This window comes from Protomyctophum bolini (assembly GCF_963924005.1).
Source record: "Protomyctophum bolini genome assembly, chromosome: 23".
Classification (NCBI taxonomy): domain Eukaryota; kingdom Metazoa; phylum Chordata; class Actinopteri; order Myctophiformes; family Myctophidae; genus Protomyctophum; species Protomyctophum bolini.
The window spans coordinates 1,672,681-1,692,434 of NC_137884.1; the positions used below are offsets into that span (position 1 = coordinate 1,672,681).

At 42.5% G+C, this 19,754-nt stretch overlaps 1 protein-coding gene across 2 annotated transcripts in view; it reads right to left on the bottom strand.

Moving 5' to 3' along the window:
- Positions 1 to 28: 28 nt before the first annotated feature.
- Positions 29 to 19,754, bottom strand: part of epyc (epiphycan) — a 22,535-nt gene continuing 2,809 nt past the window's right edge. For both annotated transcript variants that reach the window (XM_080757777.1, XM_080757778.1), the window contains exons 2-10: positions 17,569 to 17,766; positions 5,858 to 6,125; positions 4,592 to 4,972; positions 3,890 to 4,099; positions 2,780 to 2,923; positions 2,168 to 2,326; positions 1,799 to 2,001; positions 1,411 to 1,506; positions 29 to 1,088 (exon numbers count right to left, since the gene is read on the bottom strand). In XM_080757777.1, the coding sequence (XP_080613903.1) occupies positions 918 to 1,088; positions 1,411 to 1,506; positions 1,799 to 2,001; positions 2,168 to 2,326; positions 2,780 to 2,923; positions 3,890 to 4,099; positions 4,592 to 4,972; positions 5,858 to 6,125; positions 17,569 to 17,760 (1,824 nt within the window). In that variant the 5' untranslated portion in view covers positions 17,761 to 17,766 and the 3' untranslated portion in view covers positions 29 to 917. The remainder of the gene's footprint in view (positions 1,089 to 1,410; positions 1,507 to 1,798; positions 2,002 to 2,167; positions 2,327 to 2,779; positions 2,924 to 3,889; positions 4,100 to 4,591; positions 4,973 to 5,857; positions 6,126 to 17,568; positions 17,767 to 19,754) is intronic.

Sequence of the window (19,754 nt, forward strand, 5' to 3'; positions counted from 1 at the left end):
ATTACAGTACAGACTTTACAACAAATGATTGTGTTTAAATGCTTATTTTATTGCATTATATACTCAATTTACCTTTCATTGAGCTCCAGCTTCAATAGATTTTATGCTAGTATAATGATTTCCAAAAATGTTAGATTTAATATTAATATTATTTCTTTACAAAACAAACATATTTAAACAATATTACTGGTTGTCATCACCAGTCTTGAACAGACACAAAACAAAAACACGTGATATTTCAGGGTTCCGTCAACAAAACGATTTATCTGAATTACATCATTTATTGTTTTACTCTCTCAATCAAGTTGTGGAACATTTTGGCTATTAACAAAGTTCTTGTGGGTGTGTGTGTGTGTGTGTGTGTGTGTGTGTGTGTGCACGTGGGTGTGTGTGTGTGTTTGGTCAATTTAGAAGAGTGAAAGATTGAAATGGTCAGTTTGTGTGTGCATGTGTATGTACATACTGTATGTATGTGTTTTGCTCAGCTTAGATAACATTTCCAAACAATAGGAAGGTAGATTATTGTATGTGCATGAATGATAAATACTGTATGACAGTCTATAGATATAGATCTGGCTGAGGAGGATATGTACATTAACCTGCAAAATGACCTGTACGTATAAATACTGACATTTGTACTGATGCGTACACTGTACATTGCGGTGGTGAGTAATTGTTAATCTGTGTGTGTGTTGCGAGTGTGCATGTGTGGTCTGCTATGTGTCAGTATGTGCAAAGGTGTGTGTGTGGGTGAATGAGTGAGTCAGTGTGCAATAATGTGTGTGTGTGTGTGTGTGTGTGTGTGTGTGTGTGTGTGTGTGGGTGAATGATGAGTCAGTGTGCAATAGTGTGTGTGTGTGTGTGTGTGTGTGTGTGTGTGTGTGTGTGTGTGTGTGTGTGTGTGTGTGTGTGTGTGGTTAGATGAGATCCCCGATGGGTATGCGGGGCAGGCAGATGTAAGCCTGTGGGGTCCTGCTGAGGTTGATGGGGTTCCCGTCCAAACGGATGTCCTCCAGTGCGTTCCTGATGTAGTTGAAGTCTTTCAGGTTGCAGAACGTGTCCTCGTGCATCATTTGAATGTTGTTACGCTGGGAAAAAAAGGGCACACACACAGAGAGAGAACATTTCATTGAATCTTCATTAAACAAAGACGGTTAAACGGTCAGAGTCTAGGGGCTATAAAGGACAAACCGGTGGGATGGCCAACAAAAAAGTGTCACTCCTCATTTTGTAGAATACCACCTAGACCCATTTATCAGGGATGAACTAAACATTCTCTGGATTCTTTGGGGCCTGTGAAATTAATAGTAAATGTGTTTTTTGGTGATTTATTACTATAGGGGGAGGCGAGTGGCATTCCCCTGAGACTCTGGGGTGGTCTGCTATAGGTGGTCATGAGGTGTAAGTTACCTGTAGGTGCAGAGATCGCAGGCTGTCTGGTAGAGGCACAGGGATGTGATCGATGTGGTTGTCTGTTAGATACAGGTACTGCAGGCCTGACATATCCTGGACACAACGGGGAGAAGGTATACAGCTCTTCATACATACATACATACATCAGTGCCTGCTGAAATATTATGGCATTCAGATCACATTACAGTACATTACAGTAATCCAAGGAGTCAGACTCAGTCAGGAGCGATTGCAAAGGAGCTACCGTATCCTTTCTTATTAACTTATTCAGTTATCCTTTGGTGATGCTGCCACTCCAGCAGACCACTGCATAAAAAAACACCAGCTATGCCTTGATGGAGATCCGCGTTATCAACACAACTATAGTCTTTGTGTGTGTACATACTTTGAATGCCTCCCTGTGAATCCCTCTCGCGCCAATGCTGTTATGGCTGCCATCAATAAGGGACATGCTGACTGGCAACGCGGGCAGCTGTGAGATGTGATTTTCCCGAATCACCAGCTCCTCCAGGGCGGGCAGACTCGAGAACGCATTGTCACTGATGGATGTGATTTCATTGGCCGTCACGTCAATCCTCTTCAGGTTGTCTGAGGGAGCAACAACCAAACAAACTCTGAGACAATGATTCAATATGATGTCCCCCAAAATGGCTAGCGGTATACTGTATGAATAAATAGTAATACAGTTAAAAGATGTTATTATTATTATTTTTTTATCCATGCAGAACCTTTTACATTTAAGAGAGAAACCTACTCATGTTAGCAAAGTCTGACTTGTTGATCTTGGTTATTCTGTTGTAGCGAGCGTAGAAGTGAGTGGTCTCTTTGGGAAGAGGCGGGACACTGTCCAGCTTCAAGTCATCACAGTACACTGAAGTACCAAGGCACGTGCACAGCAGGCAAGTGGGCATTCCTGGACAAGATAGAAGTGGATCAGTTTCACTGGGATAGAATGAATAGACCAATGGTTCTGAAATGTTTTCAATGTCACAGATCCCCAAAATTAATAAATGTTGCCGCAGACCGGATCCGCATCTGAATTGCTTATTCTTTTTAATCAGTTAATCTGTCTATTATCATTCTAATTATTTGATCAATCGGTGCAATTAAATAAGACCACAAAATGGTGAAAAGTATAAGATACTAAAATACAAAATGATTGTTGGGCCTACATGCTCGTCACAGTTTCTCTGAATCTAATCAGACACGTCCCTATCCTAAACAGATTATTCCATTCGATAAATTCCTCAATTCATTGTTTCACTCCTACCCCAGATTATGAACTTTTACTCATGCTTTGTTTCGGACGCTGATCCCAGCACCACCTGTGCCGATCAGTGCAGCACCTGTGTTGATCAGTACTAACCTCGCCTGTCAACTTCAGGCTCGTCAGGCATAGGAAACACCCCAGAGTCGACTTCAGGCTCGTCGGGCTTAACGCCCGATGAACCGTCTGTGTCCCCTTTACCCTCCTCAGGGGTTGTTGGTGCAGTCGGAAGAAGCTCCTCCTCTTGTTAGAGACAACATTAGGTGTTAAAGAAACAGCATGTGCAGCAAATGAAGCAATCAGTAGTCCTATACCTACTGTTTGCCTCTGTGATAAGTTAAATACATAAGCAAGGTTAACAAATGCTTAAAGGACCATACCGGTTTAATTGTGACTTCTAGCCATTTTTAAACTTTCACTTCACTGCCATATATGTGGAAACATTGTGGAAAAACTATTATTATAGTAATATATAATATATAATATATAATTTTAGCTTGAAAAGGGCTTTTAATGACAGTGAGTTTTCCAGGCCTTTCAACTCTGTAATGTTTATTGAATGTAAACAAACATGGCATTAATAAATATATATATATAAATGTTGCTTCACGTAAACTATGTGGTCGATGTTGACAAGAGACAATGGCAATTATAACACTAGTATGGTCCTTTTAACACATTCAACCGTTAAAATGAGGATGAGTTTACGGTGTTAATCAAATGACGAATATGACATGTTGAATTGTGGTTTTACACAATATATGTGTGAAGAAAGGAATGCCATGGGAAAAGCAAGCATTATCCAATTCATGATATATATTTGGAGAACAAAGGACTGTAAACCAAACTCCACAACCTTTTGTTGGTCAAATGCACTAAAATATTCGTATAATCTGCCGATCTGATTAATGGGAGGATAATACACATGCATAGATGAATAGGAATATGTGGCTTGTTACAGTACATCACACAGCTAAATGAGAAATGTGGTCCCAGTAACTTTCTCTTTAACTTATTTTCTAATCAAAACAACCAGATCAATGTTCTATTATGTCTTGTATTGGGCTTCCTTTACTTTGAATATGACTTTGAATAGTGTCGATTTCAGACTTTCACTTGCGGTACATTTCAATTGACTTGTGCATGAGCTGCTTTCTGTGTCTGAAATGACCTCAAACAGTTTGTCTGTTAACTCTGTTTGATACTGACCTTTGTCAATGTCAGGGATCAGTACGACCGTGGGCTCCTCTCCAGAACCAGAGGAGCTCCCAGAGCCCCCAGAGCCACTGGAGGCCCCAGAAATGTCTATGTCTCCGGATCCGATGTCCCCTGAGGCCCCTGAAGCCCCAGAGGCTCCAGAGTACTCCCCAGAAGCACCCGATGCCTCCTGGGGGATCGTGTCGGGGATAAACTCTTCCTCTTGTTAGAGCCAAGGGGTGGGGTTAAGAGACAGGAAGTTAGTGCTTTTCAGCAGGCGGGGCGAGCAATCAATCCAATCAATCAATCAATCAACCCATTAACCAATCAGACTAATCACGCTCAAAGATGGAATGAAACAATGGGTTAGCGTGACAATTATTAGGAGAAACAAATAACAATGACAAATGGTAGAACACATGAGTTAAATTACAATGACCAACAAAGACGGGATCGTCAACATTTAACCACAAAATACAGTTAAATGGCAGTATTAAAGATAAAAAAATTAAACAGATGAACTCTACATCCAGTAAAGATATATTTGGCAAGTGCAACCCCGTGTTTTAACAATGCCTAAAACCAAAAAAGGTGAACCTATTCCTGATACTGCACAGGCTTTGGGCAACTGGAGATGCTTTAGGTTAGAACATGCACCAGTCCAGTACCAGGAATGACGGAGCACACATCCGTCAAAGCTCAGGTACTACTAACCTCCAGATATCAACGTTATCCCGTCCCCGGACTCATCTCCCGAAACCCCAGAGCCTCCAGAGGCCCCTGAGCCCAGGAGATCACCAGAGAACCCAGAACCGAGCAGGTCCCCAGACCCTCCTCCAGACCCCAAGAGGAGGTCCCCGGAAGCCCCAGAACCGAGGTCCCCAGAGGCTCCGGAACCCCCGGAACCGAGGTCACCGGAACCTCCGGAGCCCAGCAGGAGGTCACCGGAGCCCCCAGAGCCACCAGACGCCAGGAGGTCTCCTGAGCCCCCGGAGCCGGAGGCCACGGACACCCCTGAGGCCCCAGACTCAACGGAGCCCCCAAAGTCCCCGGAGATATGAAGAATGTCAATGGGCGTCAGACGCAGCTCCTCCTCTTGTTAAAGACAAGATTTGGTGTTAATAAACAGATGAGACCAGCATGGACCATGAATCAGGTTTAGACCCTGTGTGAGTTCACAACGATGGTTAGGTGACATATTAATTAACAAATGGACACAATGATTTAATGGAACACATTTAACTGATAACACCTATAGTTAAATGGAACACATGCACAAGGAAACAGAGATGAATGATGGTGAATTTGCAAGGGAATAGAGCGCCCGAAGTCCTGACGTTATACTCGCTCATTCCCTGGTTCACTATAATTTCTCTATGGAGAATAACATGGGGTCATCTTAAAATCGTCTCATATAAACACTGTGGACCAAAAAGGTCAGGGAGGTGGCTCTGTATCGACAGTCAATCACTTATATTTGATACAGTCTGTTTCTAGCGAAAATGTAACTAATTCAGCAGCAGTAACGATAGCGTTTCCTCTCAGTCAGTTGATTCTTCATATCCATATACTGTATGAGTGAAACGGCCGGGATGACATGTTTATTTTTCAAACACAGTTCTTATATGAGGCGGTCTAAAATCCCCCTAGGGGGATTACAATGCAAATAAAAAGTACATGGACCTGTAAGTCAATATTGACGTCAGACTTCGGTGCTCTATATAAGAGGTTAGAGAATGGTTTGTGTGTGTGTGTGTGTGTGTGCGTGTGTGTGTGTGCGTGCGTGTGTGCGTGCGTGCGTGCGTGCGTGCGTGACTGATGGCTTCACGCTGTTCACCCGTCGTGTGACCTGCTCCCAGATCGTCGGGGTGGGTCGGTCAGCTATGTGGGTGTCGGGGTGGGTCGGTCAGCTATGTGGGTGTCGGGGTGGGTCGGTCAGCTATGTGGGTGTGTAACTTGAACGCCTGTGCTCATTCAGACCTTTTTGTGTGTTGGGGCCCATGAGTACCCCAGAACCCCCAGAACCTTGGGGGATGAACTGTGGTTTCAGCATGGCAACCTCTTGCTCCTCCTCCTCTTGCTCCTCCTCCTCTTGCTCCTCCTCCTCCACTTGCTCCTCCTCCTCTTGCTCCTCCTCCTCCACTTGCTCCTCCTCCTCTTGCTCCTCCTCCTCTTGTCCCTCTTCCTCCTCTTCCTCCACTGAGACAGGGTAGTTATAGTCAGGCGGCGCCAGTGTTCCAATCTCTATCTGAGGGGAAGACGGAAACAATGAGTCAGTGGTCCTATACGAAGGATGCCCTGCATGGTGGAGACCTGTGCCCCGAGGGGCACTTTTTCTATGTCTTAGGCCTATAGTTATTTTAGTTCGTATTTTAACACAGTTTCCTTGTATGAATGGCAATCTGGGGATGTTGTTTTTCTTTGCATTGACATGAGGTAAACACAAATATGAGCTCTGTGACATGATGTACCCTACAAAATACTTGACATATTATTATCTCCACCAGGTCGAAGGCATGGGGAGAGAGTATGTTTTGCACTTTGACTTTTGTAAAACACATTTTTTTATATTACTCCTCCAGATTCTGTCCGAAAATCCCGCAAATACACTATAGTCATGTGTTCAAGACAGATCTGTACGATATTTCATATTCCATCCTAATTTGCTTTCAAAGTTTGCAGGATTGGCCCGTTTTGGTACAAAAAGCCTCAAATCATGAACGCACCGTATACAATTTACATGAAATCTTTCACAGACTTTCCTATACTAGGCTGAGGAATATATCCCACCCATTCCACATTGGCCTGTTATAGCTCCACCAGTAGGTGGATTTTTGCAAAAGACATTTTTGGAAGAAAATGCCTCAAATCATCCAATTGCCATCCAAAGCAAGAAGATAATGTCACCCTTTTCACATTGGCCTATTATAGCGCCACCAGGAGGCCACAACCTGACCTGCCCTGGTGGAGACCTGTGCCCCGAGGGGCACTTTTTTTTAAGTTTATATATGATACATTCTATATGACTGCCTAACTACTATAACTGACACAGACATCTGCCGGCTCTGGGGCGCATGTCAAAATTGAAGGCACACTTTTCCCGAGATCCCTTGCAAAGCATAGCGGAAGCATGAGCGTATAGTGGTCAATATTAAAATGCAATTTAGAAAATTCAAATGAAATAAGAGAAATGCTTTTTAACCTTCAGATAATGAACGCATTTATATGAATGTATAATGTAATAGCATTCACCAGGTGTGCTTTTCAAATCGTACACACGCCAATTCGAAAATGAAAATGCAATGTGATCGGCCTTTGCTTCATCTCCAAGTGTGCTCATTCTATGACCAAATGAAAAAGCAAAACAAAATCGCATTTTCATTTTCAAGTCGTACACACGCCAATTTGAAAATGCAAATCATGCAATGTAAATTGCTTTTGCTTTTTCATTCTGTCATAAAATGAGCACACTTGGAGATGAAATGTAAATGCTATTGCATTGTATTTTCACTTAAATGCGTTCATTATCTGAAGGTTAAAAAGCATTTCATTAGAATTTTCTAAATTGCATTTTCATTGTAATATTGCCCACGAATTTGCAGGGATTTTTTTTGAAAATTCCAAATCAAATTATCTTTTATTTATAATTGTAATTGTGTCATAGAATGAGCACATCTGTAGATTAAATGTAAATGCTATTGCATTATAGATTTATTTTTGTCTCATGAAATGCGTCAATGACCTGAAAATGAAAAAGCATTTATCTTATTTCACTTGACTTTTTGCATTTTGCCATTTCATTTGAATTTTGGCAGCTTTATGCTTCCATACTGCATAGCCTCTAGGCAGGACGAACCAGCACCCCAAGCCACATGGTGCCACTATAACAACCCATTTCACATTTTGGCATATAACTCTCGAACCGTATAGGTTGTACAATTGAATCATGTGATCAAGATGTATAGGTCAGATGTATAGGGCAACAGAGTGTCTAAAGGCAGGTGTTGACCATTCACATTGAGCCTCCAAGGCAGGTGTTCTATCTAGTTAACAGCTGGCCCCATAGCTGTGGCCACAACAAGAATTCTCTATATGATTAGAGATTGATACCTTTTGAAGATACAACCCAGCACACAGGAGGTGGGGTGGCTGACAGCATCTTTTTCCATTTGAAACATTTTCTATGTTTTTTTATTAGCACTTACATAAAGTCAGCCATGTTGATGCATTCAGTGGCTGTATAGTTTTCTGTTGTGAGAATCATTTAGACGAGACAATATCAAATCCTATTTGACTTACACTTATTTGTGACTGTGCCCAATTTTAAATAATTATTATCACACAGTCAAACAAAACATGTGCAGTGCAACACCACATTTCTTTTGTGAGAAACCTACTTTACACATACACCTAAAAACGGAATCCATTCTCTTTGGAACAAATGGTAATCTCAGCAAGGCCGACGGCTTCTCAGTTTAAGTGGGTGACAGGAAAGGAAAAGGTGAAATTACCTACCTAGGTTCCATCCTGTAGGCAAATCTTTCCTGTGATAAAATGGCCATCGATGTAATAAAAAAAAAAGCAACCAAAGAACAAGATTCCTGGCCTGGGCCGTGGCTGAGCGGTCCAGGTACCTAGGCCAGTAAATCCAGCCTGACAGCGTGTTGTGGGTTCAAGTCCCAAGCCCATTGGCCTTTGCATTACTGTACCCTATCAATAAATGCAAAAACGCAAAAAAAAGAACAAGATTCCTGTACAGTGTACACAGGATCTCCTCACTGGTCAAAAACAAATACCTTGAAGAACAGGAGCCCTCATACAAGGTTTCTTCCACTATGCATGGTATACCACAGCACCTCAAAGGCCTCCAGACATCTCAAAACAAACTGGTCAGGCTACTACTTTTCCTTACTCCCAGAACCCACTTCATCTCGTAATTGTAAATGAATTCAAGGGTCAGAGTTGACGGCATAGTGATATCTAGCAAAGAAGAGGCTACATATCTGGGCTGTGCTCCTGGACAATAAACTGGCAGGTGAAGGCATGGCAACAAGATAGTAAATCAAAGGACAATATTCTTGGGCAGAATCTCCTCCTTTGTTAACAAGAGGGCTATGCTTGTATATAGTGTATATTTGTACGTCTTTAAATGTTCTGATGAATTGAAAATGGAGGACCCTGATGTACCCTGATGTAAACAAGTCTTACTGCTTTTTCTGGTTTTATCCTCGTAGCAGATTTTGTATTGACCTATACTTTAGTTTGAACTGTACTCATTCTACAAACTGAATATATTTTTTCAATTGAATATATCAATCAATCAATCAGGTCATTGTACCAAATGCTACTTTTCAAGTTAAAACTTTACAAGTTGAGTTTTTGTCCTTTATTTATTTGAATACCTACATCCCTCCACCCAACCATTTCACTGCTTTTACATTAAATCGGCTGTGCTTGCAGGTTTCCTTTTATTTGATTAATCAACCAAACTGTAGTTCCATCATGCTCCACACGAGGGCGATGAACCCCCACACACGGGCACAGGTAACACCTGATATTCTCACGCCTGACAAGGCTGACTCTAAATTCCAAAAAGGAAATGGTCCTTGTGGAACCAAGACACACATGGTAGCTGCGAGATTCCAGTTAACTGTTCTCCCTGGAAAACACAATATTTAGCCAAGAATTACCAATACTGAAGAGATAATTAACATATTACACTATGAATTAAGTGTATGTCAGTAGGCTACAGTCCTTAACGGTTAGTTTCTTTCGTCATAATATTCTACATACTGAAAAAAGCAGCAGTGAACAGACGCCTAAAAGTGAATGTCACTCTTGCAGAGCTTGGCAGGTATATAGGGTTTGGAATATAACAAGGTGGGCCTTTGAAACGTCCTGCACAGGGTTAGCTCTACCCTCTAACCCCCCCTCTGTCCCCAAAGCAAACATCTACACCCGGGGGAGAAGGAGAGGCGTACATGCATACATGCAGGCTACCAAAAATACATGGCGGGGGGGGGGGGGGCTCTGGGAAACATCGGCATATCGAAATCACAGGGACGGCATCAAATCGAAAGGAGAAAGTCCACTGATTTAATCGACCAATCCTAACTATACCACTGCTGTACAGTGCTGGCACATAATCAGCCAGTTCTTCACTTAAAATGACTTGTTGCGTTCACTTGATCCATATAATCTCAAAGGCTATATAGATCATTTCCACACTAAACAATAAACCTAGTCCAGCCAGAGAACCGTGTACAAGTATATAATATAGCCTATTATAATGATGTTTTTTATTTTTTATTTTATTTGACCTTTATTCATACAGGTAAATTCATATCGAGGCACAAGATGTCTTGTTCGAGGGAGCCCTGTCAACGGTTGCAGTGTTACAACATGGCAACATAGCAAAGCACATATAAAAAACAAACACAGTTTTTACACTTTGGCTATTCAAAAATAGCACATACTGTATGCTCTTGAATGTGATGTGTGCAAGTCTTCATATTTTTAAAGCAAACATGTTCAATCATTCTTTTTTCTTCTTTGACTCCCTGGTTTGCCAGGGAGAGAAAATGTAGAACTAGAAAATGTCATAAGGCAACATAAATTAGTAAAAAAACAAACGGTAAAGAAGCAATTGCAAATGAACTTTGAATCATATCAGCCATTAAACATAATGTAATGAAGGTTAATGTTTATGCTTATTTGATATTCCATACTCTAATATCCTCCACTGTACTGCAAAACCTACAATACTGTATAGGCCAGTTGAAAGGTCAAATTGCCAATGGTAAAGCTATACAATCTGTAATTTTTATGGTCATTCTCTCCCACTCCCAAAGGACAGAGGTAATAGAGATGATGTTGGAACTACAGTCTGACCCAACACCAGGGTCTACATTGTCAAAGGAAGAGTGTAGTATACCAGTGAGTGGTTCCCAAAGTGGGGTCCGGGGACCCCCAGGTGTCCCTGAGGGAGTTCCAGCTAAATGATAGTTTGAACCAAATGGACCATTATGGGTCTGTAACTCAGAGAGTACACTCTCAGAGTTAAATTAACATTGATTTTACAATATCAATTGGGGGGTTCCAGAGATAGAAATCCCATTAAATGAGGGTCCGTAGAGTAATGCATGTCAAACTGCATGCATACTATAAATAAAAGCTCTTGAAGTGGCAGTGTGCGGGTCTCCCTCCTTCTCCTACATTATTTAGTATACTCTACCTTACAGATTGGTTAAAATAACGTTTTATTCATTCAAATAGGTCCCAAATCTTGTAGCTTTTAACCTTCATTTGTTTTCATAAAGCAATTTAACATGATAGCTTAAGTAGAGATGATAACAAAGCTAGGAATATAGCCAGGTAATACCTCTGGTGGCTCTAGCAAGTTTCCACTGGGCATGAATGAAAACAAAGATGAAGGCAGTTCAGAATTATACCCCCATCCGCTTAAAACAACAAGAAGTTGTTCACTCCCGCAGGTGAAACGTGACCTGTGAAGAAACATGTCGTCTCACACACTCAAGAAAAAGTGCCTGAATCAGAAGTTGGAAATTGAAGAGTTTCCTAACACTTTTCCTAACACAGATAATTTATCTGTCACAGATAAATTATGTTTGGATAACGGCTCAGATAAGACTTCACTTTGCTGAAAACAAAAACACACCATAAGCCCTGAGGAGCAGAGGAAAGATCAACAGAGATAGATTTGGGGAAATAGAGACTCAGCAATTCAGAGGCATGGATCTCATCATTGATCCACTTCTCCCTCGACATTTGCCACTCCACTCCACGCGCGTGCGCGCGTGTGTGTGTGTGTGTGTGTGTGTGTGTGTGTGTGAGTGATAACCATTTACCCCCACCAGCTATAAAATGAGCATCACTCTAGCTAAAGCCTCCTCCCTCAAACAACTAATCTCTACATCTGCCCTTTGATCTTAAGGAGTAACCTTGAATGCATCCACTAATCTTAACTTCAACACTGCAGTCATAATCGTATATTTGCACTTTTACACTCTGTATCACTGTCAGCTAGAAACCACAAAGGCTAAAGTTGAACTTTGTGTTACTCTGTCTGCTCTTTTGATTGAAATGCTTCCCTCAGGATATGTGATGTACTGTATAACATTGGTTTCATAATGCCTCAAATTATCTTCTGTCTTCTGGTTAAACAGAAAGTCGCTATGAAAGCCTCTCCCAACGCAATGTATTATAAACTTCGTCTTTCCTCCCTCATTAAGACATTTAAACATTTTTGATCTGTTACAGAAATCTGTAGTACAGCTTCATTCAACTGATCAGCTCAGACAGAAAATATGTACTTTTTCTCGAATGACAAAATACAGCAGTTGTGCTTTGCACATTGAATTGTGCACCATCTTGTCGAGGTGCACTGCATTGTGGGATATGTCTTGGACGGCAACAGTGAGATGTGAGGGAGCTTCACATCGGGTTTAACTTACGGGGCTGGCTCGACGGAAGCCTGCTGAAAATTCAATCTGGGCAATTTGCCTCATGCCACCTTGACATTATTTTGGCCTAATTTTCTCGTAACAACAAAGGAAAATAAATGGGAACGTGAGACTTGGCTACAGCGTGTCTGCTAAACTTGTGCACTGCAGACCTGCCACATCACATCCAATGTGTGCTGACTTAAAGGGCACTACAGCTGGTACTGTAGCCCACGCATTCAGTCTGCTCTGTCTCTCATGGAGGTGCGTGTATACACACACACACACACACACACACACACACACACACACACACACACACACACACACACACGGCGCATATACACGTGCACGCACACACGCAAACACTATTCTTTCCAATAGACTAAGTAATAGCATGAAATCAGCTGTCTTGCTTCAAGTGCGTAAGATTTCCACAGCAATATTTGCAGCTATATGTGCATGCACTGTACTTGGCTATACTTTTCAATACACTACAATAATTTGACAGCTTTACTAGTTACTATCAAAACCTTATCTCCCGTCAGTTAGTTAGTTAGTCACCCGTGTCTCCATACAGTATATGGTATCGCGCGTCGTGACATCTTGTGAAATCACGGAGACACTTGGATCTCCATATTATGGATCTGACCTTGTGACGTCTCGTGACCTCACGTGACATCATGGAGAACCCTTAGATCTCCATATATGGTTGTCAGTACATCATAATGTCAGTCTGACATCATCAAACCCTCTTCACTCAAGACACGATATATATATGCCTATGGCCATGAACCCTGCATGGCCATACCCGTTTTTCATTGTGCATTTTTTTGGTCAAAGTTGACCCCATGCCAAAGCGACAGCACTCGCCCGGCAGTCTGCCGTCACCCAGGCGGATGGATGGATGCGTGCACGCGCCAGTCTGCCGCAGCAGATGCCTCATGACATCACACCTCCTCCACCTCCATATATGGAGCTGACTCTGTTCTGACATTCCATATTCCACATTCTGACACGCTCCATATATGGCCAGACCTCATCAAACCCTGTACACTCAAGACACGCTCCATATACGACCAGTACAGAATTCATTCCCCCCATGCCAAAGCACCAGCGCTCGCCCACCAGTCTGCTTTCACCCAGGCACCTGGTCTATCTATAATTGCACTGTGTGTGCGTGCGTGCGTGCGTGCGTGCGTGTGCGCACGCCATACACGTGCCTACATGTGACTAACTGTCACACACATAACTCGAGGACCATGCGCAGGGACACATAGACATCAAAGGGGGCTACGGCCCCCTCATTCAGGCTTTTGCTTTTTTCCCCCCGAAGTCTCCTGAACTCGAACGCAGCATTTTGCGTTGCACTAATTTGTTTCAAAACCCATGTCGTTTACACCGCATCTCCAGTAGATTAAAGACTGCTGCGTTGCCCCCCGAAAATAGCAGATATGCTTGTAGATCTGCTGTTTTCGCATTTTTTTGTCGAAAAGTGCCCTCTTTCGCCCTCTCTCTGCACGTCCCTGACCATGCTACTGATCGACCTCAAACGTGCGTGTTGTGTATCACAGAGGAGTGAGAGGACCCGTGACCAGTGTGTTGTACTGAGTGAGCAGTGTGTTGTACTGAGTGAGCAGTGTGTTGTACACTGAGTGAGCAGTGTGTTGTACTGAGTGAGCAGTGTGTTGTACTGAGTGAGCAGTGTGTTGTACCGAGTGAGCAGTGTGTTGTACTGCAGTGAGCAGTGTGTTGTACTGAGTGACCAGTGTGTTGTACTGAGTGAGCAGTGTGTTGTACTGAGTGAGCAGTGTGTTGTACCGAGTGAGCAGTGTGTTGTACTGCAGTGAGCAGTGTGTTGTACTGAGTGACCAGTGTGTTGTACTGAGTGAGCAGTGTGTTGTACTGAGTGAGCAGTGTGTTGTACCGAGTGAGCAGTGTGTTGTACTGCAGTGAGCAGTGTGTTGTACTGAGTGAGCAGTGTGTTGTACTGCAGTGAGCAGTGTGTTGTACTGAGTGAGCAGTGTGTTGTACTGAGTGAGCAGTGTGTTGTACTGAGTGAGCAGTGTGTTGTACTGAGTGAGCAGTGTGTTGTACTGAGTGAGCAGTGTGTTGTACACTGAGTGAGCAGTGTGTTGTACTGAGTGAGCAGTGTGTTGTACCGAGTGAGCAGTGTGTTGTACTGCAGTGAGCAGTGTGTTGTACTGAGTGAGCAGTGTGTTGTACTGAGTGAGCAGTGTGTTGTACTGAGTGAGCAGTGTGTTGTACAGAGTGAGCAGTGTGTTGTACTGAGTGAGCAGTGTGTTGTACTGAGTGAGCAGTGTGTTGTACTGAGTGAGCAGTGTGTTGTACTGAGTGAGCAGTGTGTTGTACTGAGTGAGCAGTGTGTTGTACTGAGTGAGCAGTGTGTTGTACTGAGTGAGCAGTGTGTTGTAGTGAGCAGTGTGTTGTACTGAGTGAGCAGTGTGTTGTACTGAGTGAGCAGTGTGTTGTACTGAGTGAGCAGTGTGTTGTACTGAGTGAACAGTGTGTTGTACTGAGTGAGCAGTGTGTTGTACTGCAGTGAGCAGTGTGTTGTACTGAGTGAGCAGTGTGTTGTACTGAGTGCAGCAGTGTGTTGTACTGAGTGAGGAGTGTGTTGTACTGATTGAGCAGTGTGTTGTACTGAGTGAGCAGTGTGTTGTACACTGAGTGGGAATTCGGTTGGATCCAAAATCTCTCGGTGTCCCATAGAATGCCCATATGGAGATCTCTGTCTTGCTGTCTTGCAGATTCCTGATTTCAACCAATATGACGTCGTTGTACCGACATAGGCTGGCCTCCGAGTACTATGTGTGCTACTGCACTAAGTACTCTGACAACGGGTAAACCCGGTACTCTGTCAATGGAAGACAGGTCTGTGTTCTTAATCGTTTCTCCCACTAAGGCATCACAGATACAAAACAGACAACTGATTTTGTATTATTTGGGGGAAAAGCTACCTATCACTATCAGCACATAAAGTAGGCCTAACAGGAATCAGCCCCACTTTACTAGCAGCTGCAACATTAAATTGATGAATACATGATTAAAACAACTTGAACCATACGCTTGAGTCCCTATTCTGGGCCACGGAGAATACAATCCAATAATATCATCGTGAAATGGACCATTTTATGTAATTGACAATGCAAGTTGATGTTAGTACTTTTAGTCATTAAGTACAATTTTGAATACAACTATTTGTAACAGAATATGCCTGGGTGGCTCAGGGGTAGAGTGGCCGGATGGTAACGGCAAGTTTGCCAGTTCGAACCCGGCTCCCCCAGAGTTAGTGTCAAAGTGTCCTTGAGCAAGACACTGAACCCCTAATTGCTCCTGATGTGCTGGTAGTTGCCTTGCATGGTTTCTGCCGCCATCGGTGTATGAATATGTGTGTGAATGGGTGAATGTAATGCACAATCTAAGCGCCTTGGATAAAGGCGCTATATAAATGCAACATTTACCATTTTATGCCTGCATTTTCATTACTCAAGTAATTTCTTCCACCACCATTGTCTTGTAGGTTGTACTTTCATTCATACAGCCATATTATATACTGTAACTATACTGAATGTAATGTTTCACCCTTCCCATTACTGCTGCAAAGATATCACTGTAAGAATATTGCAGTTTGAAGTCAAATCAAACCACTGAGGCCCATGAAGGCCAAAATAGCGGTCCAACAACACGTGAATTACTCATGTTCAGCATCACAGATCCTACTCAAGTAATCGGATCAAAATTCCCTTGGCAAAATATTGACCAAACCTGTCCACCCGTAAAATAATAGATGTATAGCTGTCCCCATGTATTGAATGACTCTGTGAGTAAAACTGCTCCAGGTGCAAATGGTTTTCAGACTGTGGAAGATTGTAGGGCATATAAATTACCAGGTGGGCCTCACTCTGGGGCATAAAAGTGAAATATTTAGTGTTTAATTGTGGCTTAGGCTGGGCAGCAGTCTGCCTATCTTCATACTCATCAGCAGGACGTCTCCCAACTGGCTGAACTCATTTCAACAATCGTACCAATCGAAAACATTTCAGCAGCAAGCATTTCAGCAGTCTGCACACATCTGAAGGCCTACATCATCACGTCTATCCTGTGGCTTTCATTTTTAGAATGGAAAGCATCTCCGTTGACATAATGAATGATTCAACTTAACAAAGTTAATGGCATCTCATGAAGTGTCAACGAAAACGATCCTGCAGCATGATGTACAACAGGGACAAAGTTGTAAAGTAAAATTGTCCTTTCTAAAACGGTTAGTCCCAATACTTTTTTTCTGATTGGCTGGTTTCCGTTGTAAATATCACGATAATCCACAAGACCTCTTGTGGCTTATTGCTTTATTCTAGCACACTTGCTCAAATACTCCAATATCACATTTTTTGTTTTCTATTACAATATTTCGACCCACAGGTCTTCATCACCTGTGGGGTGATGAAGTTAAAAATATTTATTTTTGGGATGATTGTTTTCCTTCATCCTACATCTTACACTGGGCTACCTGTGATAAGCATATAGCTTGAACAATGCATACACATGTGCTAATGTGAGCTTTGTGTGCTATCCTAGACTTTTGAACTTGACGTAGAAACCAGAATTACATGGATCTAGAAACGGGAATCAACCATTGCATTCATTGCAAGCAAAAATCCAAACGAAAAATCCATACGAGAACATTAATCACAGTTAAGTTCAGTGGTGCACTATGCACTATGCAGGCTGTCCATGCTTGTGAGCATGTTTACTAGTGTGACCTATGCCTCATTTGGCAAAATATAAAATAGAAATCTTTATAAAAGCCTAACTCACATACTGTGTAAGTACAGCAGTACTTCACAAGTTTAAATGCAATTAAAATGATAGATGTTCAACTGTGACCGAATCTTCATGAGTTAAATATTTTCTTTACCAGGCCTGGGACAGACTGTTGATTATGGAATCATTGCATTTCATGGCAACTTGCAATATATCTGCAGCCTATCTTAAGCATTACATTTTTCTACAGTATATGGTCAGTCGATTCACAAACACCAATCAGCCAAAAACTGAGCAATCCATTTATGACCAGTGTTAAATAATTATGGTATACTGTGTGACTTGTGACTGTGACTGTGCGTGCGTGCGCGTGAGTGTGCGTGCGTGCATGTGTGCACCGGTGTGTGCGTGCGAGTGCATGTCGGTGGGCCAAAGGTTTCTTACCTGAGGTTCATCAATTGTCAACCCATCTTCATAATCGTAGATATCCTGGTTTTCCAAATTTAAGTTTTCTAGATCCACATCGTAGTTGGCGCCATCGTATGTGTCTAATTCCACTTGTCGGGCGGTTCGGGGCCTGGCTACGACCACTTTGAGGACGAAGAGTCCCAACACAACCCGCAGAAGCATCCTCATCCTCACCTAGACACGAAGAACAAATGGTAGCGTTAGTGTATAATATGAAAAAGACAAGAATATATATAGTCTGCACAAGTGACGTGACAGCTCCCACTGTTTATTGCAAGATTGCAGATCAATGTTTCAATGCCTGCAAGGATCTTCATCAGGATCCACCTGAGAGATTGAAATGGCAGCTAACAGCATGAGTATAGGAGTCTGCGGATTCCATTTAAATTATTTTGCTTGTTTGGATGAACATGATCACAGAATATCTGTGTGTGCGCGTGCGTTTCCCCCACATAACTCGAGAACCGTCCACCCGATTGACTGCAAACTTGGTGTGCGTATTGCCAAAGACCGACGGAATGATTTGCAGAGTAGGAGTTTTTTCCCCACGGGCGTCAGTCCCAATAGCCACTGGCCTAGTCTATCTCTGTGTGTGTCCCTCGCGTATCCCAAGAATTATCCCAAGAATACAACTGATCGACTTCAAACTCAGAATGCCTATTGCCTGCCCTATAGGACAACGAAGGGGTGATGTGCTGAGTCAGTCAGAGTACTATGGCAATGGGTACTGCCAGTGTTAAAAGGGACAGCGCGGGTATCGCGTAACTGGACGACATGCGTTCCCAACGAGCATCGGCCTAGCGGAACATGAGCTGATTGTTATGATTCAACTGCTGAAAATGCATCAAATCTGAGTTGTCACTACTTGGAAATCAACTTGCAACTTCCAAACAAACAATCTTTTTTTTGCATTCTATGCAAGACCTAAACAATGCATGAATTTTAAAAACTACGAAATTAGGCATCGTTATGACAGAAAGGCAGCAAGAGACTTTTAACTTAAAGATGGAGTGCCATGATTTTTTCCCCACCCTAAAACATGATCATCAGGTCTTATTGTTATATAAGGAGGAAGATTTGTTTTTCAAAAAAGTGTACAGTATTTGTTTAAATGTCGTTTTTATGCGGGCCATGCAGTTCATTAAGTATGCCTGGTTTGCCTGGTGTGTGGTGATGGGTGGTGATCCACCTGAACTTAAGCCCCACCCACAGCTGTAGTTTATGATAAAGGGGGAGTGGTTAGGGGAGGGGCTGATACTGTGAAGTCACTATATTACTGTTTTTTTCATTGGCACGTTTGACTGTCAAGGGTTCAGCCTCCAGGAAGAAACCCTAAATACAAGGGAATACATCATTGCACATAAACACGACTCCAAGGTGTCTAATGAAGTAGGCCTACTGTCACCTTCATTTTTCAAATTGTGGCACTCCATCTTTCTATGATATAGGACATACCATGTTTATATAACCTTCAAGTTTTTCCATGTAGAAAAGATATGTATATTTGATATTTCATGTATATTTCAACAATCGGCAAACTCTTTATTCGTGTATTCTTCATCGCACTAAGTGTTTGCGACCTGAGTAGATAGATAGAGGGGTATGCCAAGGACCAGTGCCTGACACCGGGTCACCAATGCACAAAGACTCATTACTGAGGTGCAGACAGCCTAAGAAGCTGAAATATGAGGGCCCCTGCCTTCCCTTCCAGGGGTCCACTGTTCCGGGGAGCTGCCATCTTGGCTCAAATCAGGTCAGAGTTGATGATCTGATAATGGACCATGAGAATATTTTCATTGGTCTACATGCAGGGATAATTCAGAGATGGTTGTTGGGGGACGAGTTGGCAAGCAAGTTATTTGGATATAATGTTATTGGAGAATAATTTAAATTCCTGCTGTCTGTGGTCAGGTCTTCAGTTACTCTACTTTCCTACTTGTGTATCGGTGTCAACAGATGGCAAGAAACAGTCAGTAAAACCAGTTTGCGCTGGAAGTTTGAAATCGGGACACACTACAGACACTCTGTAGTGTTGACTCTGAAGTATTTTCCACATAATTCAGCTATGTGAAAGCACTGTCCTGCCATCTATTCCCCTTTCACCAGCACTGTATTCACACAGCTCAAAGTTGTTTAAAGGACCACTTCACCACTTTTCAACC